The 27,147-nt window shown below is 44.9% G+C and overlaps 1 protein-coding gene across 2 annotated transcripts in view; it reads left to right on the forward strand.

Moving 5' to 3' along the window:
* tox (thymocyte selection-associated high mobility group box) overlaps window positions 1-27,147 on the forward strand; it is a 217,209-nt gene that overhangs the window by 187,334 nt on the left and 2,728 nt on the right. For both annotated transcript variants that reach the window (XM_055634021.1, XM_055634020.1), the window contains 3 exons: window positions 8,207-8,287; window positions 11,465-11,869; window positions 16,888-17,033. In XM_055634021.1, coding sequence (XP_055489996.1) covers window positions 8,207-8,287; window positions 11,465-11,869; window positions 16,888-17,033 — 632 coding nt within the window. The remainder of the gene's footprint in view (window positions 1-8,206; window positions 8,288-11,464; window positions 11,870-16,887; window positions 17,034-27,147) is intronic.

Here is a 27,147-nt window from a genome sequence, read left to right on the forward strand (position 1 = left end):
AGTGGGCTCACACACACCATCCATCACACATACACACACACACACCATCCATCACACATACACACACACACACACACCACCCATCACACACACACACACACCCACCATCACATCACACACACACACACACACACACACACACCCTCCCTCTCTCACACACATGCATCTCTCACACACACACCCTCCATCACACACACACACACACTCACACCCTCCATCTCTCACACAATACGACCTCTGGACTGAGCGGGACTTCCGGAATGAGCGCGACTCTGGATTGAGCGGGACTTCCGGAATGAGCGCGACCACTGGACTCAGACACGGCTGGTGGGCTCACAGTTCACTCAGCACGTCGTCGATTAACAGTTCACTCAGCATGGCGCAGACTCACGATTCAGTCACTCACGACGTAGTCTCACAGTTCTGGACTCAACTCTCACTCACGGTCTTCCGGGTGGGCTGACTGACTCACAACCGACCTCTGGGGCTTTATTCTCTGGGCCCCGGAAGGGGCATTACATTCATGGTGAATAACAGGTTTGAAGACCAATCTGCTGATCTCACGATTTTTTAAACCTTCATAACTTTTCTATTATTTCACCGATCGGAGCAAAACTTGGTGTCCTGGGAGTAGAGGAGAACAGTGAGTAAGATGGGGGGGGGGGGGGGAATCATAGCGATATAGGGTGTGTTTTTGCGCAAATTTATTTACAATGTGGTCAAGATGAGAGTTTTAGTAATAGTACAGATATATTTTTGGTCATTTTCCTCTTACGAGTTAAGTCTTATTTAGAAGAACATCTATGGCAACCTCTCTGTCCAAAAGGACATTCTAATTACAAAACTGTCAAAAGCCCTGGGAATAATGGCAGGAAATGGCAACTAAATTTCAACTCCAATCCACTTCTGTCTGAAGAAGTGAAATAGTTTGCAAATTGGCGGCACAGTGGCGAAGCTGGTCGAGTGGCTTTTCACGGTGCCAGGAACCCGACTTCGATCCTGGCTTCAGGTGTCATGTGTGTGGATTTTGCACGTTCTCCCTATGACTGCAAGTGTTTTCCTCTGGGTGCTCTGATTTCCTTCCACATCCTAAAGACTCGGTGGGCCGAAGGGCCTGTTTCCATGCTGCATCTCCAAACTGAACTAGTTTTACTCTTAAATGTTGCAGAGCTGCTTTGCAGAGTGAAAGCAATTTACCCCACATAAAGCAGTTATCCAGGGAAATCTTTCTGATTTAAGGAGCAACTGCATGTTATGTAGGCTTCCATTGGGAGGGTGCCCAATGTACAGTTTTTCATCTACATTAATAAGAAAGTGCTTCAACAACCATGACATCCTATCACTCTTCCCCAACCCTCCCAGCTCACCTAATGTCGTGATATTTTTAGACAGAACAATGTTCACTTGCATTTCCCAATTAGAACATTACTCTTGATATCATTATAGCATTCTGCTCATTTCCAACAGTGGCCCCAAGCAACATTGCAATGATAGCTTTTTATGAGTAATAACTGTTTTTTGCACAATGCTATTATGTTTTTCGAGTTACAGCAATGCTTTTAGTCATAGTCATAGAGTGATACAGTGTGGAAACAGGCCCTTCGGCCCTACTTGCCAATGCCGGCCAACAATGTGCCATCTAAACTAATCCCACTTGCCTGGGCTTGGTCCATATCCCTCCAAACCTGTCCTATCCATGTGCCTGTCTAACTGTTTCTTAAATGATGGGAGAGTCCCAGCCTCAACTACCTCCTCTGGCAGCTTGCTCCCTACACTCACCACCCTTTGTGTGAAAAAGTTACTTGAACCTATGTCCTCTGGTCCTACTCTGGGCAAAAGACTCTGCATCTACCCGATCTATTCTTCTCATGATTTTGTATACTTCTATAAGATTTCCCCTTATCCCCCTGCGCTCCATGGAATAGCGACCTAGCCTACTCGACCTCTCCCTATAGCTCACCCACTCTAGTCCTGGCAACATCCTTGTAAATCTTTTCTGAATATCTTTCCTATAACACGGTGCCCAGAACTGAACACAATATTCTAAATGCGTTTTCACCAATGTCTTATACAACTACGACATGGCCTCCCAACTTCTATACTCAATATTCTGACTGATGAAGGCCGTGCCAAAAGCCTTTTTGACCACCTTATCTACCTGTGCCTCGACCTTCAAGGAACCATACACTTGTACTGCTAGATCCCTCTGCTCTACAACACTACCCAGAGGCCTACCATTTACTGTTTAAGTCCTGCCCTCATTTGACGTCACAAGATGCAACAACTCACACTTCTCTGTATTAAATTCCATCAGCCATTGCTCCACCCACCTGGCCAATCGATCCAGATCCTGCTGCAATCGTTCACAACCATCTTCACTATCTGCAAAACCACTAACTTTTGTATCATCAGCAAACTTGCTAATTGTGCCATGTATGTTCTCATCCAAATTATTGATGTAGATGGCAAACAGTAATGGGCCCAGCATCGAACCCTGAGCCACACCCCTAGTCACAGGCCTCCAGTATGAGAAGTGACCTTCCACCATTACCCTCGGCTTCCTTCCATGGAGCCAATTTGCTATCCTTTCACCCATCTCTCCTTGGATCCCATGCGATCTAACCTTCTCGAGCAGCCGCCCATGCGGAACCTTGTCGAATGCCTTACTAAAGTCCATGTACACAACATCTACAGCTCTGCCCTCATCAACCTTTTTGGTCACGTCTTCAAAAAAATCAATCAGATTTGTGAGACAGGCCTCCCACGTACAAAACCATGCTGACTATCCCTAATCAGCCCCTTGCCCATCCAAATGCCTGTATATCCTATCCCTCAGAATACCCTCCAGTAACTTACCAGCTACAGATGTTATGCTCACTGGCCTATAGATCCCTGCATTTTCTCTGCAGCCCTTCTTGAAACAAGGTACAACATTTGAAACTCTCCAGTCTTCCGACACCTCTCCTGTATTTAAGGACGACTGGTAAATTTCAACCAGGGCTCCTTCCATGTTTCTTTTCCTCTCTAGTTTCCCACAATGTCCTCGGATATATCAGATCAGGCCCTGGAGATTTGTCTACCTTCAAACACGACAGTACCTTCAGTACTTCTTCGACAGTAACCCTGACTGCTCTCAAGGCACTTCCAGGGACTGCTCCAATTTCCTCCGTCCTGCTGTCTTTCTCCTCAGTAAATACAGAGGAGAAATACTCATTTAGGGCCTTGCCCATCTCCTGTGGCTCCACACATAAGTGACCACTTTGATTCCTGAGAGGTCCCACTCCCTCTCTAGTTACCCTTTTCCCTTTATGTATTTATAACATCTTTTGGGATTGTCCTTAATGCTACCCACCAGAGCAATCTCCAAGCCCCTTTTTGCCCTTCTGATTTTATTTTTTAGTTTACTCCTTAGTTCCCAAAACTCCTCCTCTAAGCTACCTATACCTGTTGCATGCATACGTCTTTTTGACTGAAGGGCCTGTCCCACAGGCAATTTTTTCGGCAAATACAGACGACTAGGCTGTTTTCACATGGTCATGGGGTGATGCCTGTACGGTCCTGAGTAGTCCACTCAAGTCGCCTAAAGAATCGTAAAGTTTTTCTGGTCGCAGCTGGATTTTGAAATGTTCAACATTTTTCAGCAACTGTGGGCTTGACGTAGCTTGTGTTCTCCTGTCGTAGGTTGCCACCAGGATGATGCAAGTTGTCGCCAGGTGACATTGGTTGTTGCCGGATGCTGACTTTGGTGAATTCCATTGGCGTCTACCTACGTCAACCTACGTTAACCAGCGACAGGTACCGGCGACTGAATTGTCTTCAGTTGTCTTCACAGTTTGTCGTCGTACTTGTCGCAGGTGGACGTAGGTTGACACAAGTTGTCGTAGGTTGTCGCCTGTGTGGTCGTAGGTTGTCCTAGGTGGACGTCCTAAGTCGCAACGATTGGGTCGCCGGTTGTCGGTAGCTTGCCGTAGCTTGATGTCGACTAGGTGGTAGGTTGTCATAGACATTGTCATAGGGGGGGGTCCAGCGGCTACTTTTTCGGCAACCTGCTATGACTGTAACTAAATTGCCTAAGTGGGACAGGCCCTTTCCTCAATTTCCCTTGTCAGCCAAGCTTCCTTACGTTTGTGTGCTTTGCCCTTCACTCTAACATTAAATGAAAAGTAAAATATTTTGATCACTACTTGTACGAATCCAACCCAGCCTAAACCTTTGAGCAAAAAAAAGTGCTGGAGGAATCCAGCAGGTCAGGCAGCATCTGTGGAGGTAATCGATAGATGACCTATCGGGTTGTGGCCCTTTTTCATACCTGAGATGTCATCTGTCCATTCCCTCCACAGATGATGCCTGACCCGCATCTGTGGTCTCTTGTGAATCCTTAATGTAGTCTCTTGCGAATCCTTAAACCTTTGGGCTTTGCATTGAGATGTACTCTCAAACTCAGATGTTGCTTTATTTCAGTATTTGAGAAGACCCAATTCTGCAAAGAAAATGGTTACCAAATGTAATTGTTCAGCACTTATACAGCAAGAAACCGTATTGACGATTTTCTGACATTCTGTCCCTCCTGCTTGTCTGAGCTGGTGCTACATTGCCTGGCATCATGCCTTTATATTGTTCCTGTTGTCCAAGGGGGAATCAATAGCCTTTTGATGAGTATTCTCTCGGGACTAAACCCAATATCCAATTACAGTGTGGGTGTTCTGCCGCTCCCATTGAGTGGAATGCAGGTAACACATCATGATTACAGTCAGTTGCCAGCTCTGACCTTGCCGTAGATTGTGCACTTGGAGAGATCCAGTAACCTGAGTGATAAGCATGGTTTAAAGTCAGTCTGCTCTTCCTAAAGTGATGACCACTTCTGATTTGTCTAGATTTTGGGAGATATTTTACAGCCATAGTTGGCCTGCAATCTATGAAGATTGAGAACAGTCTCCAATATTATTCGGTGGTGCTCGAGTAGTTTTGGTATAGGAGTTCCAAAATAGGAAAGACACCATCTGTGGAGAGAAAAATGATTAGCAAATAATGAGAGAAGTTTGTAATGGAGACCAGTGCCATGAGTCAGGTTCAATAGATCTGAATGGAGTGCCATAAGAAGCCAATTGGCTCAAAGATGCCATTACTAAATGTGAATAGATCTTTAAATAGATGTTCAAAAATGATTGCAGCTATCTTCATCCAGAAGTACTAATTGCACGATCCATCTTGACCTCCGTCAGTCTCCACTATCACAGATTCCATTATTTCAGCTAATCCGATTCACTGCACATGTTGTCAAGAAATGTTGAAATATTGGTGCTCCAGACAGATACAGTAATGATATGTTTAAGGAGATATTAAATTGAGTGATATTCAATGAAAGAAAATGCCTTCTATTGAATGTGTTGTGGTAGTGGCTGTCAGTGTAGTTCAGAAAGAACATTTGTCATTTAGTATAGGATAGTGCAGGACCCTCTCTGTCTCATCGACTGCCAAATCCTCATATTTGTTTTTGTCCTCTATTTTTCCCTGTTGCAACCCACTGCTAGTCAACCTTCCTCAGAGATTAGTGATCATCTAAACCTATGCTGCCTTGCCTTGTCAGCAACTAGCCACATTCTCCTATGTCCTCCCACCTTCATAACTGGACTTTAAATCTCATGTTTTTCAAATGTCAACATTATCTCTTTCTGTCTCTTCCCTTCATCTCTTCTGGCATTACTCTGCTTTATCTGCACCACTCCTGCTTTGGCTATTTGAACATGCCTAATTTGCATACCTGGTAAGTCTTACATTTAGCTGATCCTGAGATACTCCAGGCTATAGCTCCAGCCACTCTGGTGATGCCATAAAATTGTCCTTTTATCTCACACATTTAAAGGGTTAGGGCAGCATGAGGTCCAGGATTGTAAATTTGCTGTCTTGTGGAAGGAATGCATGGATAGGCATCCATAAACAAGCATTATTCATCTTTTTCTCAGTGGTATGCAATGGGAGATGGGCGCTGGGTGGAAAGGCCATGACCTTTGGCAGTTACGACGTGAACTGAATCACTCGGAGACATTGAATGTCTTTATTCACCAAGAGAGCAGACATGCTCTTGAAAAACATCACAGTGGAATCTCGAAACTTGAAGTATATCAAAGTTTTTTAATATGGTTTAAACACAAAAGCAACAATAATTGCTTAACTAAAGGCTTCTGAAGTCAGAGAGCCCCGACACCCAAAGTATCCCTCTTCTGTTACACCGTTGAGGGATGGCTCTCTAGACACAAAAATAGCAGAAAATGGAGCGAGAAGACAGTACATGCATTGAGTGGCCGGAATAAGCCTTTAATGGCAGGAGCGAAAACATGCTGGTGGAGGAACTCAAGGGGCCAGGCAGCATCTGTGCGGGGAAATGGACTGTACAATGTTTTGGGATCAGGAGTCTTCTTCAGATATGCAGGCTGACAGATGAATTACCATTGTGAAATGCCCCCAATGTGTTGGTGAGTGGTAACACCTGGGAGGAGTTTATATGTAGGAAAATGCGGGGCACAAATTAAAAGAGAATTGGTGTAAGAATAATATAAAACGATGGTTAATGATTGCAGTTGACACTATTGTGTGAATGGCCCATTTCTGTGCTATGTCACTTAATGACTTCATGAATCAAACAAATTGTATTCAAATTAAAGCTTTTAAAATAATACAATTGCTACTGATCCATACAGATTAAATGCCTGCTACAATACAATAAAATACAATACAATTTATTTGTCATTTGAACCCCATTGAGGTTCAAACGAAAAGTTGTATCTGCAGTCATACACACAAGAAAGAACCAAGACACAACACAATTTACACAAACATCCATCACAGCGCATCTCCTCCTCGCTGTGATTGAAGGCAAAGACAATCTCTCCCCTGCACTTCCCATTCCCCTCCCGATGTCAGAGTCAAAGCCCCCTGCGGGGGATGGTAATTGTCCCGCGACCATTAACGCCGCGCCGGGTGATGCAAGGCCGCGCTCCGGGTCTTGTTGTTGGAGCCCCCGGCGGGCGCTAGCAAAGTCCCGCAGCCATTCCAAGCCGCGCCAGGCGATGATGTAAGGCCCCGCTCCAGGTACTCTTCAACCCCGCAACTCGGGCGGGTGAAGTCGCCATTGCGGAAGACCCGAAAAGCGGTCTCCCAGCAGGGACCCGCGGGCTCCCGGTGTTCCTGTCTACCAGACCTGCGGTTGGAGCCTCCGAATCCCCGGGGTCGGGTCGCAGCAGCGCGCCACCACCGCTCCTCCCGCTCCGAACTCAGCCAGCTCCGCGATGGTGAGTAGGTCCGCAGGCTCCGTAACTGGAGCCCCAGGTCGTTCCTGCTGGAGGCCGCTCCACGGTGCTAGGCCCCAACGACAACGGAGACCCGACAGAGAAAAGGTCGGGTTCTCCGTGCAGGGGATAGATTTTTAAAGTTTCCCCCACCCACCGCCTCCCGCCCCCCACACACATACCCACACACATACACAAAAAATAAAATAAAAACTACATTCAAACGAGACAAAAAACAACAAAAAGACAGACGGATTGCAGAGGCCGCTGCGACGTAACCTTACTCAGATTTTTCTATGTAAAGGAGCACCAATTGCAATATTTGCTCTACTTTAAGCAATGGCATACAATTGGGATTGGGCATGTACTCGAGTGATGATTTCACTAGATGAACAGCCACAGGACTGGACATTGATCTTGAAATGTACGTTTGAATCCCATTGTTTCTGCTGCAGAATTCAAAATTTAGCTACCTCTGACTACGGTTTTGTATCTCTTTTCTAATAACTCCTTATGTGGCTCCATATCAAATTTTATTTGATCTGCTCCTGTGAAATGTCTTGTGACATTTTGCTTTGCCAAAGGCACTATATAAATTCAGGTTGCTATTGTCAGGTATAATCTAATATGACGAGGGGTACAAATTATTTTTAAAAGTTTTTTTCTGTTAAATTATAGTCATTTACCTGTGGGATAGTAGAATTCAAAGATGATTCCTTTTTTACAATTTTGAGAAATAGGAAGACTCAAGAGGGAGGCAAATTCGCTCGCTGGTTTTTACAGACTTTACTAAAACTTGCATGTTTGCTAATCTAATTTGACACTTTCAGGGTTTATTGCTAGAATGATAATTTAGTGCAATCTGTACTATGGAGAGCTAATGCTTTCATCTGCTAATAGTGCTTTACTCTGTCTTGCAGGTGTATAAGAAGAAGACTGAAGCTGCCAAAAAGGAGTATCTCAAACAGTTAGCAGCTTATAGAGCTAGTCTGGTTTCCAAGGTAATGCCCAATAACATCAATGCATTCATTGCCATATTTTCTAAGATTTACTTTTCATTTTGCCCCTGCGTTGCATTCAATGTATGCTTAAGTGTTAAAATTGGACCATGAAAATTATTTTTCTTAGTTCTAAAGCCCCCTCCAAAATTGAACAAATTCAACCTTGTTACGTCACTCACGATTTATCATTTAATTGTAATTTAATTTTAGGGAATATCAAGACAATTTGTTTCATTTCGGTATCTGTTGAGAATTGCGGAAAAATGTATTCATAATTCATAAGTAGGTCACTTTATTGTTTATAGTGGCTTATAATCATGGGATTTGTTGGGGTTTTTTGGTAAATATTTTACTTGGAATATTCCTGCTGGTTTGTATTTGTGTATTTTAAGTCTTTGCCAACTGTAAATGCATAACCTGGCAAAGCCTGTAGGTTTTGTATAGTATCATTGGCCGTCCAATTATCTCTACACTTATAAAACTATGATCTTGGATGTGTGTGTATTTGTGCGATGTTCATGTGCGTTTCACATCTCCTCTAAAACACGACACGCTAACGGTGACATTTTTACATATTCCGAAAGAGATTTACGCTGTAAAATCACTTTATATGAAAATTTCATGCATTATTTCTCGAGTTATTTATTGAAATGTTCAAAGATTTCAAATAACTTTGAAAATAAACAAGATGGTCTCGCTGATGACTCTGCTCCTTGCGGCCTGCTGCTCTATGTTCCACGTGCAACGAGTGACATCACCCCCCTCCACCTACCTCCCTCCTCCTCCCCCCCCCCCCCCCCCCCCCCCCCCCCCCGTTCTTCAAAAGACAAAAGTATTAGCAAGTGGGCTCTGTACTGCAGTTCCCGAGCGCTTCCGATGGCTTCCGAGGTCCCCCAAAGTCCTGAGTGCCCAAGAGCACTCGAGCTTCCCGGCTTGCTTTTCCAGAACTTTTTCAATGGTCATTATATCATTTTGATGAACGAGGCTTAATGCTGACTTCAACATCTCTAAAGATAAGAGTCCGATCGAACTTCATTATTTCGGTTTAACGAAAACGTTGCATTTTTTGTTCTTTAAAAACTTTCCAGTGTCTCACTTAACTGTACTAATTCTTAAAGATAACATTTAATTTCGAAGTCAGCGCTTTTAGTTTTAAAATATATTTCTAATGTTTCTTTTCCCCGTTTATTACTTCCCCTTTTTTTTCCGGTACTAATTTCTTTACAATTTTAAAAGTTCACGGTTATTTACTCCGCGAATTTTGACAGATTTTTGACCGCATTCAAAAAAATTAGTTGTTGATTTGGAAAGACTCAGATAACCCCCACCCCTCTTTCCCTTCCCGCCTCTTTCCACCCCCTCTCTTTCCACCCCCTCTCTTTCCACCCCCTCTCTTTCCACCCCCTCTCTTTCCACCCCCTCTCTTTCCATCCCCTCTCTTTCCACCCCCTCTCTTTCCACCCCCTCTCTTTCCACCCCCCTCTCTTTCCATCCCATCCCTCTCTTCCCCCTTCTCCTTTCCACCCCCCTCTCTCCCCCCCCCCCTCCCCCCCCCCTCTTTCCCCCCCCCCTATTTCCACCCCTCTCTTTCCACCCCTTCTCCTCCCCCTCCTCCCCCTCTCCCCCCCTCTTTCCCCACCTCTCCTTCCCCCCCCTTCTCCCCTCCACCCCCCCTTTCCTTTCCCCCCTCCCCCCCCTCCCCCCCCCCTCTCTTGCCTCCCCCCTCTTCCTCGCCACCTATTCCTCTTTCTTTCCCCTCTTTCCCCCCTCTTTCCCCGCCCCTCTTCCCCCCTCTCTTCCCCCTCTCTTCCCCCTCTTTCCCCCCCTTCACCCTCTTCCCCCTCTTTCCCCCGGTTCCTCCCCCCTCCCTCCCCCACCCCTTCTTCCTCCCCTCTCCCCCGCCCTCCCCCCCTCTTTCCCCCCCCTCTTTTTCCCCCCCTTCCCCCATCTTCCCCCATCTTCCCCCCCTCTTCCCCCCCTGTCCCCCCCACTCCAAACCCCCCCCCCTCTTCCCCCCGTTTCCCCCCCTCTCACTCACCCCCTCTCCCCCCCCTCTTTCCACCCTTCTCCCCCCTCTCTCCCCACACCCCTCCCCCCCCTCCCCCTCCCCCTCCCCCCCTTCTCTCCCTCACCCTCTCCCTCTCCCTCCCCCTCCCCCTCCCCTCCCCCTCCCTCTCCCTCTCCCTCTCCCCCTCCCTCTCCCTCTCTCTCGCTCCGTCTGTCTGTCTCTCTCTCTGTCTGTCTGTCTGTCTATCTGTCTCTCTGTCTGTCTGTCTCTCTGTCTGTGTGTCTCTTTCTCTCCCTCTCTCTCTGTGTCTCTGCCCCTCTCATTGTGCCTCTGCCCCCTCTCTCTCTACCCCCCCCCCCCCCCCTCTCTCTCTAGACATGCCTGTGAGTTGGAGGGTATGCATGTGTGCATAGGACGGGGATGGGGTAAAAGGAGCGAATGAATAATATGAATGTAATATTAAGGGGGGTGGTTAATCTGTGTGTGGTCGCAGCCCCCCCCCCCTTCCCCCCCCCACAACTGTGCGTTGAGCGGACGTGGTCTAGTTTGTAAATTTTAAAAAGCATTCCATGAGAAAAGTTTAAAAGTAAATTAAAGCTAACAAACGTGAAGAAGTAATTTTCAAGAAAGTTGCTTGTAAATGTATTTTGATTCGTTTTGTTCAGTGGTACCAGTAAAGCATTGTAAATGGTCTCTTCCAATTTCTATTTAATTTACCGCAATTTTTTTGCCTTTTATAGTTTTTATATAACATTGAAAATCAAAATTCAGAAATATAAATAGAATAAAAGGAAATGACCTAGCTCCCTAAGGAGAGGTGTCAAAAACCAGGGAGAATAGATTTAAATTAATTGGAGAAAGAGTAGCAGAAAAGGTTTTCCACCAGGAGGTTAGAGCACGTTTAGAACTCAATGCCTGAAAGGATGGTAGAGAGAGAAGCCTTCATCACATTTAGAAGTACTTGATTTTATATTTGCAGAATTGCAATGTGCAAGACTTACTGCTGGAATATAGGGTTGGACAGATTAACACGTTTCAACTGCGCGCAGAACAATGAACTCAATGCTATTTTCAATGCAAATACTTTTTAACTGTGTGAAAATTCACAAATTGTATTTTGTCATTATTAATCAGCCAATTGTTAACCATTCTTGGTGATTTCTCTGCAGAGTTACAATGAGCCCATTGATACAAAGACATCCCAGGCTTCACAGATAATGAATTCAAAGCAGCCAGTGTTTTCTGGTCACTCACAAGCCCCTTCTCCAATGTACCTCGGTTCAGGTGCCTACCACCAACAGTCTGGTATGAACCCTCACATATCCACCATGCATCCAAGTTTGTCTCGGAGTATTGCTCCCAAACCCAACGGTCAGATGCCAGTGACTGTTTCTGTAGCGAATATGACCGTCTCGCCACCTCCATCTCTTCAGATCAGCCCACCACTGCACCAGCTATCAATGCAACAGCATCAGCTTCACCAGCAGCAAACTTCCGTCATGTCTCAGCAAATAGGTAACCACCAGCTACCAATGCAGGTTCAACCTCCCCTGCATTCACCACCGATGCAGCAGGTCAGTGCAATTTAATAATCAGGATAAACCAAAAAAAAACCCTTTGCATTTAAGGTATCATTAGAGTATTGGTCAATAATAGAAAGGTGAGACGGCTCAAAATGATCAGTTTGCTGAGCCTTAACTATGTAATTGCAGGCTGTCGTTACTCAACTATCGATGTTTGGTGGTGGCTTACACCAATTTGGAGACAGAAAAATGGTTGAGCACGTTGTGGTAGTTTAATGGTTGCAAAGTTTAGTGTGTAAGAAAACAGTTATCAACCAGCCAATCAAGGATAATCATTCTCATCAGTGATTTAGAAAATAGGTTTGTACTTATTGATATTTTTTTTAATGATTTATTTGCAAAAAATATGTTTTTCTTTTGACCCCTGATTCTGCTCATCATGTGATGTCATAGAAACATAGAAACATAAAAATTAGGTGCAGGAGTAGGCCATTCGGCCCTTCGAGCCTGCACCGCAATTCAATATGATCATGGCTGATCATCCAACTCAGTATCCTGTGCCTGCCTTCTCTCCATACCCACTGATCCCTTTAGCCACAAGGGCCACATCTAATTCCCTCTTAAATATAGCCAATGAACTGGCCTCAACTACCTTCTGTGGCAGAAAATTCCACAGATTCACCACTCTCTGTGTGAAAAATGTTAGAACGTCTCACCAAGGCCCTGTACAACTGCAGTAGAACCTCCCTGCTCCTATACTCAAATCCTTTTGCTATGAATGCTAACATACCATTTGCTTTCTTCACTGCCTGCTGCACCTGCATGCCTACTTTTAATGATTGGTGTACCATGACACCCAGGTCTCGTTGCATCTCCTCTTTTCCTAATCGGCCACCATTCAGATAATAGTCTATTCTTCCAAATAGCTATTCTTCTTCAGTAAGTACAAGTTATTAAAAAATAGAAGCTGTTTAATTGCAGAAGGAAACACAATCTTTCAATTGAACCTCATTCATGTATCTGTAAATTCTTCCATCAGTGATTGAAGGGCAATTATGACCAGGAACCATGACTAATTTTATTTTCCTCCTTGCTTCAGGTTGCTTCAAACCCTGACTATAAATCAGTCCTGGGGTCATCTGCTCTTAAGGGCTTGGTCCTACAAATATAAACACTTGTTTGTGAAAAGCTGAATGGAAAGCTTGCATTTGCAATGAATTTTCATTATTATTCTTGATGATTGCAATCAATATAATTATCGCAGCATAAAAAGAATGTTTCGCAGCATAGTGTTGGTCAATATGCCCAATGTAGCATTATACTAAATATTTTATCAGGGGCATTTATTTTAGAGGTCATATATTATACCATTATTAAAACGTATCAGCAAATGATGAACAACATTTAGAAAAATCGCAAAGAGGTTTACAAATAAGCTTAAGAGTACAACAGATCCCAAATCATTAAAATCACGAGGCTGAAATATTTGTTCATATAAACCAATTCTCCTTGTTATTCTGTTCACTGCTAGGAAAAGAAGCTCCAAAAATGAAATCATTAATATCTGTCGGCTTGCTGTATAACCTTGTGGAAAAAAAATTGTATGATATTACAAAGACAGATTTTCAATTTTCTCATGTAATCAACAGATGTGTGTGGATTTGGATGTAATTTCAAGGTTGTAAGGAAAAACAAAATCACATTGAGATTGATGAATAAATCAGCCACGAAGACAAAAACCCTGATGTCTGATGAAAACACCTCTTCAGATAGGCAGGAAATGAAATTAGTTCACAGTAAAGTGCAGAGATGAAGATCTGTGTTCTATTTTGCTGCAGGCTTCATAAGACTTAGTACAGCAGCAGAGCAAATTGCTAGGACGCAAAATCTAATTACAGAGCAAATGTCCCCTCTGACACCAAATTAATCTCCATTGGGCCCCCTTTTTGATTCCAGTCTAGCACATAAAAATGAAATTTAAAATTCTAAGCATGAATGCCACCAATCAGAGAAAAACAGCTGTTAATTGTTGCTGCAGGATCAAACTGTAAAGTGTCCAGTATTTTGTAATTAGACTTCTTTGCATTAATTTTTCAGCTCGATTTATCTTTCATCAGACTTCATGAATGCTTGATAGAGAACAGTCATTGCTGTTTACTTGGCACAGAATTCCACTTCAGCTGTCTTAGTCAGAAGGAGCCTTTGAGCACAAACTACACCAATTTAATTTGCACACGTCCAAAAGATATGATCAAATTCAAATTCATAACCTTAATCTATTGAAGGTTCAAGACAGAACTGAACACGTATGGATTTATTCATATAATTTAACTAAAACACCGTTTTGAGAAATGAAATGTCACTTCTGTTGAAGGACATCTCATTACAACACATAAAATATTTAAGGATTTAGTGACTTCATAAAGTGAATTTGGTTCAAAGCAAATTTTCCTCCAACCAATAGAATGTTTCTTTAAATATGTCCAATTGCAAGATGTATCCTTGTTTTCCGGGATCCACGTTGTTTCAATGTAAAATTATGCCTTTTTTCTATTTTCTCCGTTGTTCTGTTTTCTCTGGATTGTTATTTTTGGCCTTTTGGTGGTATTTCTTTTCCATGAACTTCCAATAAAAAGCTGTGTTAGGCTGAATTTTGGTTAGTTGAGACTCTGAAGATAAAAGAGAAGCAGATGGTGCCTTTGTGTGTGAATGAAGGAGAGTAATTTGGAGAACAATACATGAATAGATAGAGTTAAATAAAATACCCGGCCACCTGCTGCCTGCTCTTTCAGCCAGAGCCAAATGTATGTTCCAGAGATTAACTATCATTGCATTTATATTTATCAAGATTAATAGTAATGATAGCTAGAAAAAAAGCTAGTTTCTTCTCCCTCGATGTTCATTCAGCTCAACTTGTTTACTAACCTACTTGTGCTTTATAGAGTACATGCAGACACACTATGTGTCTAAATATCCCAAACAAATATTCCATTCTGAATTCTATTAAGTTATATCTAGATGACCAGAGTATTGAATTGAGACAAACTGTATTTACAGTAAATCTTATTAGGAAGCTTGCTAAACGTTGCATTAAAATTAGTTATGATTTCCAAGAAGAGTAAAGGTTTCTGAAGGGCCTGTCCCACTTTGGGCATCATTTGCGCGTCATTTACACGACATCACGTAGCGCGCGTGATGCGCCCATGGCGTGCATTATGTGCGCATGTTGCGTGGTGACGTAGGCAGTGATGCGCGATGCCCCAGGATTTAGGGATTCATAAAATCTTCGTGCGCCGCCTGCGTGACGCACAAATGACGCCCAAGTGGGATAGGCCTTTGCTTTCATTCATTTTTTTTCTATCCCCTACCAAAAGCATCCATCCATGTCATACTGAGAAGCAAGGAACCCTCATACAGGCCTCTCCCTGTCCAGTATATCCAGAACCAGAAATCCTGAGCAGGGACCTCAAAGTGACTCGTATTCTGACTTGCCCTATTTTGCTTCTTGTCAGGCTATTTTTAGTGTCTGCTGAAATCGAGAACTCATCACATTTTAATATCACGTCTACATGAACCTGCATCTTATCAATTTGTGACATTTGCATTCCACACAAAAGTTTTTGCACTGGACTGCCTTCATTTACTTAATTGTTTCTGTCTTAGTCAGTGGACCAGTGAGCAAAATATATTCAGGTCGTGACTGAGTTACAGTCTATCACTAAATTGCACATTCTGTATTTATTTGATTGTACTTTTAGTAAATCTGCTGCTTGCAAAGCACAGTGAAGTGATTATTTTAGAATTATGTTTGTACATCATTTTCAAATGCAATGCCATGATGACATTAAACATTTAGGATGTGTTGGATAGATTTATTGCATTACCCCAACATGTTACATTAATACTTTTGAGAAGACATGGCCACCAGAACAAATTCAACAAGTTTCATTCAAATTTATTCAGGTGTGTCAACTGGAATTCCTGATTCCATCCATCTGATTTGAGCGATAACTTGGACTGAAAGAAAAGTAGAATGAGGACATTAAAAAATGTAACATTTGTCCCAAATTTCCACTGGCCTTGGAGGTTAAAAAGTGATGTGATATGAATTGGCAAATATGGAAACATGGAACTTGGATCATTACCTAGTTCATGCTAGAGATCATATCAGTATCACCTGCCTTCTCTCCATATTGTAGCCATTAAAACTGGGGCCTCATAAGTGATTCACCACTCTCTGTGTGAAAAAAGTTCTTCTTTCGAAAATTTCCCCTTTATCCTTAAGCTGTGACCCACCTGGATTAGGGATGGAAAACCCCTAAGAGTAAGTTTATAAATCATATTTTGGGTTTGATGCAGATCCCAGGAATCTTGGTGCTGTAGCAAATTCCCATCCTCATAACCAAAACTGTACGCAATACTCCAGGTGTTTCACCAAGACCCTGTCTGCTCCTGCACAAATCTCAATGAAAGCACAAACGCTTGGGGCAGTCCTTCATATCACAGACTCCCCCTTTCCCACCTTAGATAATAGTCTATGGATAGTATCTGTAAAAGCAACTGCATCCCCTCAGGAGCTGTGTCATCCGCATAAGTCAAGCCCTCAATGGTACTCATTTTCTAGAATTAAAAAATATTTTAAATAAGTGAAAAATTGGCCCAATTAGGAATGGAAAATAAAGGTTTAAACATATTTTGGGTTTGATGCAGATCTGCTTGTGCTGTAGCAAATTCCCATCATAAATCCTTTCTCTGCTCCTGCACACTCAACACAAACTTTTCATAATCTTTTGATGCTATGCATTTGATACCTATGTGAAAATCATATATGGGCAATGCTTCAAAGATCAACATTCATTCAATAATCCATGCATTCTCTTAGTGTTGTAAATGTTTTGTTACTTAAAAATAAAATTGGATATTTGTGGTTCTCATCCCCACCCACCACCCTATTCAAAGTGATTATTTGTTAACAGAAAACAGAATGGGAAAAAAACAGTGAATTCACTTTTCATTTTTTTTATTTCATGACTGACAACCCTGAAAGTACATGTTATTTTCTGCTTCAGGGATTCTTGCAATCTGAGTTTCAGAACATAATCAACTCAACATCTACAGCTGCACCTGTTGCTACTCCAACAATGGACTGCGTCCGCCCAGTTTGCCGAAATCCCCCACCACAGAGTGTTGACTGGAATGACTACTGCAACAATGGGTTAGTGGTCAGTGGTTTCATGTAAAATGACAGCCACAGCTTCTTATTTTAAATGGAGTCAATGAGCTATTATTGCATGCTTAAGTTTTTGTTTGTTTGTCTGCATTAGTGCATGAGTAAAATAAAGGAATAGTTTTGATATGGATATGAGTTAAAGGATATGAGTTTTTTTCTATTTTTATAGATTTTTGACAAATACAAATGTGTTTCTAATGTGGGATGGGAAGTGTTTCTGGATCAGTTGAGTAAACATCCACATCTTAAAGTCGTGATAATGCAAAGGGAAAAAGAGTTGTCCACAAGAGTTATCAGCATTTTGGAATTATCAGTGACACCTGTACTGTATGGCAGGCAGTACGAAAGAGAAATTAGGAGTATTTTTTCAATTTTTAAAAAATGCATTAGTTTATCAACTACAGTAAACCCTTGTTATTACGGACCTCTTTATAACGATTTGGGTTATAATGGACGGGCCTACCGACCTTCACCACCAGGCTGGACTGACGACACTAGCCCGGGCCCACACCACCCCCCCCCCCCCCCCCCCCCCCCCCCCCAGCCGCTCCCAGGCTGGGCTGCCGACGCCACTCTCAGCTTGCGCTGCCTTCCTGGCTGCTTCCAGGTCAGGCCACCGTGCCACTCCTCACCCTCACAACCTCCTCGGCCGGCTCTAGGTGGCACGGTGGTGCAGAGGTAGAGTTGCTGCCTTACAGCAAAGGGACCTGAGTTTGATCCTGACTATGTGTGCTTGCCTGTACAGAGTTTGTACATTCCACCCGTGGCCTTCATGAGTTTTCTCTGGGATCTCCAGTTTCCTCCCACACTCCAAAGATGTACAGGTTTGTAGGTTAATTGGCATGATATAATTGTAAATTGTCCCTAGTGTATGTAGGATAGTGTAAGTGTGTAAGTGGGCGGGGATCGCTGGTCGGCATGGACCTAGAGAGCCGAAGAGCCTGTTTCCGCATTGTATCTCCAAACTAAACTAAAAAATAAACTAAACTAAACTGACTGACCTTCACTGCCAGGCTGGGCTACTGACACTGGCCCACACCACCTCCCCTGCTACCTCTCGGCTGGACCCGCTGAATCACTCCAGCGCTGGAGAAAAAAAGCTACTTGATAAGGCCACATCATTGAATGTAGCAATTAAAGCTGATAGAATGCATTTAAACAAGCTAGATTCCCTAATGTGCTTGGGTGCATATAGCTTATGGAATTTCATTCCAACTTGATCCGTTAACAAAATTCATATGTTCACACTTTTAATGGAAACTGTCCATGCTTGAGATGCTGTAGTTAGATGTTATCAGCATTACAAGCTTCTATTATAAATTTGGATAGAAGAATAATAAGAATCTAAATATAATCCAAGGATATATTGCTGGGAATTTCCTTTGGGTTCCCTCCATTGGCTGCTGCTGCTTCAGCATATATACATCTAGAATTTCCAGCAATTTGCCACCTAAATTATGATGACGATTTGGGAAAAACTTAAGGGAAATTGCAAGGAAATTACTCTATAATAAATGTTAAACTACATTTTCATGTCTTAGTCCACTTACTGCTTGTCAGCTAATATTGCTTGATCTATTGAAGACTGGCTTTGAACGATCTTGTGGACTACAGGAGAGTTCTTTAAAAACACATTGAGCATGCAGAGAGTTACCAGCGAAATACGACATCTTGTTCTAGCATAATAACACATCCACTTGAAAGCCCAAAGTAGACAGAAATGAATGCATAATTGGAATTAATATAATTCCATTTATAATGTATAAAATGTCCATGTATTCTCTTCATTGTTCATATGTAATCTAGAAAATGAAGAAAGTGATAATTCCTGGGAATTATTAGGATAGTGAAATTGGCATGATGTGAAACATGGAAAAGTACAATAACATACTATTCAAATAGTTAGATTTAATTTCTATTTAGTCGCCTCATTACAGGTAGGATGTGGAGGCTCTAGAGTGGTGCGGGGAAGGTTTACCAGAATGATGCTGGAAATGGGGGTATTAGCTGCAGGGGGAAGTTGTACAGACTTGAATTGGTTTCTCTGGAACACCAGAGGTTGCGGGAGACCTGATAGAAGTATCTAAAATTCTGAGAGCCATAGTTACGGTAGAAAGTCTGAAGAAGGGTCTCAACCCGAAACGTCACCCATTCCTTCTCTCCAGAGATGCTGCCTCACCTGTTGACTTACTCCAGCATTTTGTGTCTACCTTTGATTTAAACCAGCATCTGCAGTTCTTCCATACACAGAAAGTCAGAACATCTTTCCCTGGATGGGAATATCAAATATTAGACAATAGACAATAGGTGCAGGAGTAGGCCATTCGGCCCTTCAAGCCAGCACCACCATTCAATGTGATCATGGCTGATCATCCCCTATCAGTACCCCGTTCTTGCCTTCTGCCCATATCCCCTAACTGTAAGAGCCCTATCTAGCTCTCTCTTGAAAGTATCCAGAGAACCAGCCTCCACCGCCCTCCGAGGCAGATAATTATTAGTGGACATAGCTTTAAGGTGAGAGCAGCAAAGTTTAAAAGAGACTAGACCAAGTGCAGACCCGTTGGGTCTATTTCCCCAACAGTGTTTGTGTGGGGGGGGGGGGGGGGGGCTGCGGCATCACACTCACATTAACCACCCCCCAAATACACAGGTGGAGGGAGGGGGGGTGAGAAGAGGGGAGGGAGGAGGAGGAAGGAGATTTGAGGAAAGGAAGCGGGTAGGGGGGGGGTGAGAGATTTGGGAGAGGTAAAGGAGAGGGAGGGTAGGGGAGGGAGGGGAGAGGGGGGGGGAGGGAGGGAGAGTGGAGGGGAAGGGCATGAGTGGGGAGGGAGGGGAGAGGGAGGGGGACAGAGGGATAGGGGAGGGGCGGGGGGGAGGGGAAGGGGGTGGGAGAGGGGAAGGGGGGGGGAGAGAGGAAAGAGTGGGGAGGGAGAGTGGGGGAGGGGAAAGGGGGAGAGGAAGAAGGGGGAGCATGAGGGGTAGCTGTGTGGGGATGTAGGAGGAGAGGGGTAGGGGGAGTGGTGGAAGAGGGACAGAGGGGTATTCCTGAAAAGCATCCCAACATCTTGGGTTATTTAGCATTATAATTTTGCCGAGGGCATCATATATGGAAAGACTGTAAATGTTCAGGAAATGTAAATTAAACTGTGATTAGAACAATAACAAATATTTTATAACTATAAATGGCAAATTTAGAATAGACAGTGGAAAAACTTCCTTCAAACGCATACATACAGACGAAAAAGTCTGTCAAAAAATAGCAAATTCCCAGAGCTATTTAACAACAAATGCTCGTTCATGGGACATGGAACTCCAAGTTTAATTTGATTGGATGAGCTGAGATGCCCTTCCAGATCCAAAATTCATTTGTGACTTGGAGGAGACAGATTCTAATGTTCTAACATTTTGGATGCAATTAATGTGTAGGAAGAAAGTGCAGATGCTGGTTTAAACCAAAGATAGACACAAAAATGCTGGAGTAACTCAAATTGGATGCAATAGGCAAGCGTGAATACCAAGATATAAAGCTCAGAATGCACACCCATATACTCTAGAGACACACCTCACGGAATTATCATGTACATCATCCTCAGAACCACCTGACATTTCCATTTTATTGTGGCAACAGGATTTGAGTATAGGAGCAGGGAGGTTCTACTGCAGTTGTACAGGGTCTTGGTGAGACCACACCTGGAGTATTGCGTACAGTTTTGGGCTCCAAATCTGAGGAAGGACATTATTGCCATAGAGGGTGTGCAGAGAAGGTTCACCAGACTGATTCCTGGGATGTCAGGACTGTTGTATGAAGAAAGACTGGATAGACTTGGTTTATACTCTCTAGAATTTAGGAGATTGAGAGGGGATCTTATAGAAACTTACAAAATTCTTAAGGGGTTGGACAGGCAAAATGCAGGAAGATTGCTCCCGATGTTGGGGAAGTCCAGGACAAGGGGTCCCAGCTTAAGGATAAGGGGGAAATCCTTTAAAACCGAGATGAGAAGAACTTTTTTCACACAGAGATTGGTGAATCTCTGGAACTCTCTGCCGCAGAGGGTAGTTGAGGCCAGTTCATTGGCTATATTTAAGAGGGAGTTAGATGTGGCCCTTGTGGCTAAGGGGATCAGAGGGTATGGAGAGAAGACAGGTACGGGATACTGAGTTGGATGATCAGCCATGATCATATTGAATGGCGGTGCAGGCTCGAAGGGCCGAATGGCCTACTCCTGCACCTAATTTCTATGTCTATGTTTCTATGTAACAGATGACCGAACTTGCAAACTATTATTTTTGAAAAGGGGTTATTTTCCTCTCATTGTGCTTAGTCATCGAGAAGCAACTTCTAAAGGGAGGGAGTTGCATAAGTAACAGAGCCTGCACATCAGTGCAGAGCCCAAGTGAAATTTAACGCCTAAGAAAAATAAGTATTGTGTTCAAAGTTATAATGTCTTGTTTCAATTAGCAGCCTAACCCTAAAAGCTAATTAGGTTCATTTATCGCATCATCACAATGATTAAAACATTTAAACGGAATATCAGTTAAATACCCTCAAACATTTTATCTGCTTCTGCTAATGGATTATATACATTTCCTGCCTATAATATATATTAACATTGCAGTTATTTACATTGAATTCCAATAGCCATAAGTTAGCTGGCCTGCTTTTATGCGTCCTAATCAATTTGTAATCTGTTTGTTTACTTGTATGGCTTAACCTCTTTACACTGGAGAAAACAAGCCTACGCCAAACAAGATCTGAATCTTCAAAATGATGTGAGACACAGATGCGTGTAGATATAGATGTTTGGAGTTTAAATAACACAATATGAAGAAGACAGAGGATAAAAGATTTAGATTTAGCAAACATCAATCTATTCTAACGATTATTTATTTTGTTCTTGCATAGTACTGGAAATGGGGAGGAGCTTCACAACAATCACAACTGATGATACATTGATTTACTTTTTATTTAAAGTACTTGATAAAAAATCAGGGGGCAAAATTTCAAAAAATGCCAGCAAGTTTAGTGAAGTCGCGGGGGATTTCAGACTATTGTTATTTTTTAATGGAAATAACAATGTAATTATTTTTTAAAAGTACATATAAATATAGAGGGAAATTGTAGCTCAGGAGAGAGAGGATATCATTAGAAGGCAGGGAATGGTATAGAATCTTGAAAACAATTATTGTACGAAGCTAAGAATATTAATGTAGAATTTCCATCAGAAGATAAAGTTGTGGGTCCCTGATAGGATAAACTGCAAATGGTTTGTAAAAGGATTGATGAAAGATATAGAAATATGATTTGGAATGTTCTTTGTTATTCACATAAACCTTGACATTATGGTCAAGAGCAGAGGGAAAGGCAGATAGGAACTGTGCTTGAATAGGGATAGGGGATTCTGTTTATTGAAAACTATGTCTGGTGAATTGTTCATTGACCAAAAAGGCTTTTCCCAAATAACTTCCTGCCTGATTCTCATTATTATCGACTGGTGGGAAGCTCTGAGCCCATTTGATTGCAACATTATGTAACATAAAGCAGACCACAAAGAATCTTGGATCCCACTTTGTTGATCCTTGAGATGCAGTTTAAGTAGCAGAAGCATGAGAATCATAGAGCCTTAGAGAAAGAGAGATACAGCTAAATTCTAAGGTAATTTACAATAGCCAATTAGTCTACCAACCCACATATCTTTGGGATCCTGGATCCTCTTGCATTGGAACAGCCACACTACTGCTTTCTACTAATGGAGAATTAAATCAATTTTGCTGTCCTAAAGTATAGTAGGTTTTTAAGCTCCCAGAATGCTGAATACTACAATGTGTGCTTAATGTTAATCAGCCTGAAAAGCCAGATAGCATTGCCATTGGAAATATGGTTCTGGCCTGAATTGTTCCTAGAGTTTTGTGGTTGCTGCCTTTGACTTATTTCAGCTGGGGTGTCTGATGCACTGTCCACAACACATTAACCTTGAAGGACTTCCATAAAAAGGAAAAGGGGTCTTTCCCACCTCCTATTCACGTAGAACATTGCCTTGAATTGCCTGCCTATTTCGCGCTGTCATTCTGCATTGCTGAAGAAATGGAAAGTGAGAACTTGTGTGTCTGGGATTGTGCGGGAGCATTGAAGTGAAATGCATAATCTTCTATCCATGTGCGCATAATATAGTGCCACAAAGACTTCAAGCATCAAATAGTATCTCAATCCAACTGTCGTACTATAAATGCATTGGCACTATACCTGCAAATAATTGCATCAATAAACCCATGAGTTTCCTTTAAAAAGCCCAAATAATGGGATAAGAGAGGAAGGGGACTTTCTTCCTGCTAAATGCAAATAGAGCACAAGTTGTTGTCTATATCATTGTGCTCCAATCTGGCAATACTGATTTGAAAGCACCAAATTTTGCTCTCCTAAAGTATAGTTGGCAGGTAAGCTGGATTCTAAATGCATTTAGATATGGGTGTGGCGAAAACTGGCAGGAGTACAGCCAAAAACTAGTTGGACACAAGTATGTGCTCTAGACATGTTTATACAGCTCCCTACTCCTCAGCTGACGCGGGCGTTGCCCGGCCTTAAATAGCAACTCAGATAATGACCCCGTGACTCGCGCCTCCCCCACCAAGACTCCGCCCTCTAGAGCCGATGGTTCGTCATGACCTTGGGTTGCTATCAGGTGCCGCCACATGACCCCCCCCAAGAACCAGGGGCACCGAACCGCACAGGACCTTCGAACGAGGTGGCCCGAACGCGTAGATACAATCCCGCGCCCCTGGGGCTTGCTCGGTTCGGGAGAATCTCCGGGAGCCCGGGATGGCGGATGCCCACGACGGGGAAGTTAAGCCACATGGACTGGCTCGCTCAGGTCCAAGTGGGCCGGTTTCAAATGAGCCACAGACACCGTTGCAGAACGAAGAAAAAAGTACGGGCAGCCCATCAGCAGCAGTGGCACATGGGAAGGGGCCACTCCATGACGCGATGTTGGGATTGGAGATAGCGCGCCGACTCTCTCCCGCAAGCGGATCAGCACTGATGATGGGGGTTCCTGGTACCCATCAGCAGCAGGGACAAACTCCCTGGGGACGGTGAGAGGAGCACCATACACCAACTCCGTGGAGGACGTTGACAGATCCTCCTTGAGGGCCGTCCAAATCCCCAACAAGACCCACAACAACTCGTCCATCCACCCAGGGCCTGTGAGACGAGCCTTCAGGGCGGCCTTCAGACAGCGGTGGTACCGCTACACCAACCCATTTGATTGGGGATGGTACACTGTCGTGTGGTGCAGCTGCGTCCCCAACAGGTGGGCCATGGCAGATCACAGTTCGGATGTGAACTGGGCGCCCCGGTCGGATGTGATGTGCAGTGGAACCCCAAAGCGGGCCATCCAGGCTGCTACGAGGGCACGAGCACACGACTGCGTTGAAGTGTCCATGAGCGGGATGGCCTCCGGCCACTGCATAAAACGGTCGACCACCGTAAGCAGGTGTGAAACACCCTGGGACGGAGGCAGTGATCGAACCGCTAGCGTGGCACTGCGAAGTCTTGAATGGGTGTCCAGACGTGTCTATGCAGCTTTGAAGTCTGGCACAGGATGCACGCCCGGGCCCAGCGAGCGACCTGCTTCCGAAGTCCGTGCCACATAAACCTTGCGGCCACCATAGCGACCGTCACCCGGATGGATGGGTGGGCCAGCCCATGGATCATCCCCAAATACGTGACAGCGCTAGGCCGCCGGAATGATAGGGCTCTGCTGACCCGTGGATACGTCACAGAGGATGGAACCCGAGGAACCCAACGGCACGTCCTAAAGTACCAAGCCAGAGATCGCAGTGTGGTACGCCAGAATCTCATCGTCCGCCAGCTGGGCCGCCGCCAAGCCGGAGTAATCTATCCCCGAGGCCGGGTTAAGCACGGCTGCAATAGCCGGACGGGACAAAGCATCCGTTGTATACTCCGGAATAGCCACCAGCTGCCGCTGCTGACGGGCGGACCAAGGATTCGAAACCTTCGCAAACGCAAATATGAGGGGCTTGTGGTCCGTGAAGGGTATGAAGGAATGGCCCTCGAGGAAGTACCGGAACTGCCACACTGCGAGGTGTAAGGCAAGCAACTCCCGGTCGAAAGCGCTGTAGCGCTGCTCCGCAACCCTCAGGTGCCAGCTAAAGAAGGTGAGAGGCCGCCAACAGCCGTTAACAGACTGTTCCAAAACGCAGCCGAACGCAGAATCCGAGGTATCCACAGTAAGGGTCGTGGGGGCGTCGGCCGACGGATGCACGAGCATAATCGCCCTAGCCAAGGGCTCCTTCGCCCCTTCAAACGCCGCCATGGCGACAGTGTCCCATTGTATCTGCCGCTGCTTGCCCTTCAGCAACTGAAAAAGCGGCTGCAAAAGTTTGGCAGCCGCCGGAATGAACCGGTGGTAAAATGTGACCATCGCCACGAACTCCCAGAGGCCATGTACCGTAGCAGGCCATGGGAACTGGCGAATTGCCTCAACCCTGTCCGGCACAGGCACTGCTCCGTGTCACCCGATGCCCCTGGAAGTTGATGGCTCGAAGGCCAAATTGGCACTTGCCCGGGTTAATTACGAGGCCATGGTCACTGAGGCGCAGTGTTCCTCTCGCGAGCGACTTGCCACAAGGAAGTCGTCCAAGTAGACAAACAGGAAGTCGAGCCCCCGCACCACGGTGTCCATTAGTTCCTGAAAGGTCTGCACGGCATTCTTGAGGCCGAAGGGCATCCGCAGGAACTCGAACAACCCGAACGGGGTGATAATTGCCGTCTTGGGAACATCCTCTGGTCGCACGGGGATCTGGTGATATCCCCGGACTAGGTCGATCTTAGAGAAGAACCTCGCCCTGGCCATATGGGCTGAGAAGTCCTGTATGTGGGGAATAGGGTAACGGTCAGCGGTTGTGGCCTCGTTAAGATGGCGGTAGTCCCCACACAGCCTCCAACCGCTGGACACCTTCGGCACCATGTGCAGCGTGGAAGCCCATGGGCTGTTGGAGCGTCGAACGATACCGTTGGGCTCCATATTCTGAAACTCCGCCTTTACTATGAGAAGCCAATGCTAGAATACGGTGCATGACACCGTGCCTCAGGCTGGCCGAGCCGAACTTGGGGGTGACAATGTCCCGGAACTCAGCCAGTACCTGGTCGTGGACGTTGTCCACCATCGCTGCAGGGTTGCTGACTGGCGCTGTGGGCGCAGTAGAGCGCAAGGAGATCTTCTCAAAAGTTGACACGTGGACGAGACTTTGGCCCTTCACGTCCACGAGGAGCAACTGCGCCCACAAGAAATCTGCGCCCAGCAGTGGCTGGGCCACATCTGCGATGATGAAAGGCCAGGTGAAATGGCACATGCCAAAAATGACAGGAACCGTGCAGATGCCATATGTGTGGATTGAACTGCCATTCACAACAGTTAATGGGGGACCCTCTTACCAGCACGAAGGTCATGTCCAGATGGGGGCACTACGCTGACCTCCGCCCCCGTATCCACCAAGAATCTGAGCCCTGAGCGCTGGTCCCAGATGTACAGTCGATGGATTCTGCCGGCCACCGCAGTGACTATCGGCGGCCGACGCTGCCGTTTCCCGGAAACGAACATGACTGGCCTTGGATCTCCTGGGTCCTGCTCAGCCATCCTCCTCTCCTGTGCCACTTGTCTTGTCTGTGGCTCCTGTGGGTGTGGCCCTCATGTGGTCGTGGTCCTGGGCCTCTGAGCCTGCCTGGTCATTGAATCAATCCGGTCCAGCGATTCTGCGGATTCCAGCGGCTCCAGGTATTCCAGCGCATCCACCTGCTGCTGGTCAGAGATCCACAGTTCATCAGCACGGGCTGCTAGCTAGATGGGATCTTCAAAGCTCTCCCCCACGAGCTGCTGGTGGAGGTCTTGGGCAACTGCTGCCGGTAGGTAAATTCAAAGAGTGGACAGGGCAGGTGGTCGCCCATGAGCGTTAGCATCTCGCTGAGGGCTGAGGGCATCCGGTCGCCAAGCCCTCCCATGTTAAGGACCTGACAGGCGCGCTGCATTCGGCTCGACCCGTAGATCCGAAGCAGCAGCTCCTTGAGGCCTGTGTGTTTCCCCAT

The sequence above is a fragment of the Leucoraja erinacea genome, chromosome 4, assembly GCF_028641065.1.
Source record: "Leucoraja erinacea ecotype New England chromosome 4, Leri_hhj_1, whole genome shotgun sequence".
In the NCBI taxonomy this organism is placed as follows: domain Eukaryota; kingdom Metazoa; phylum Chordata; class Chondrichthyes; order Rajiformes; family Rajidae; genus Leucoraja; species Leucoraja erinaceus.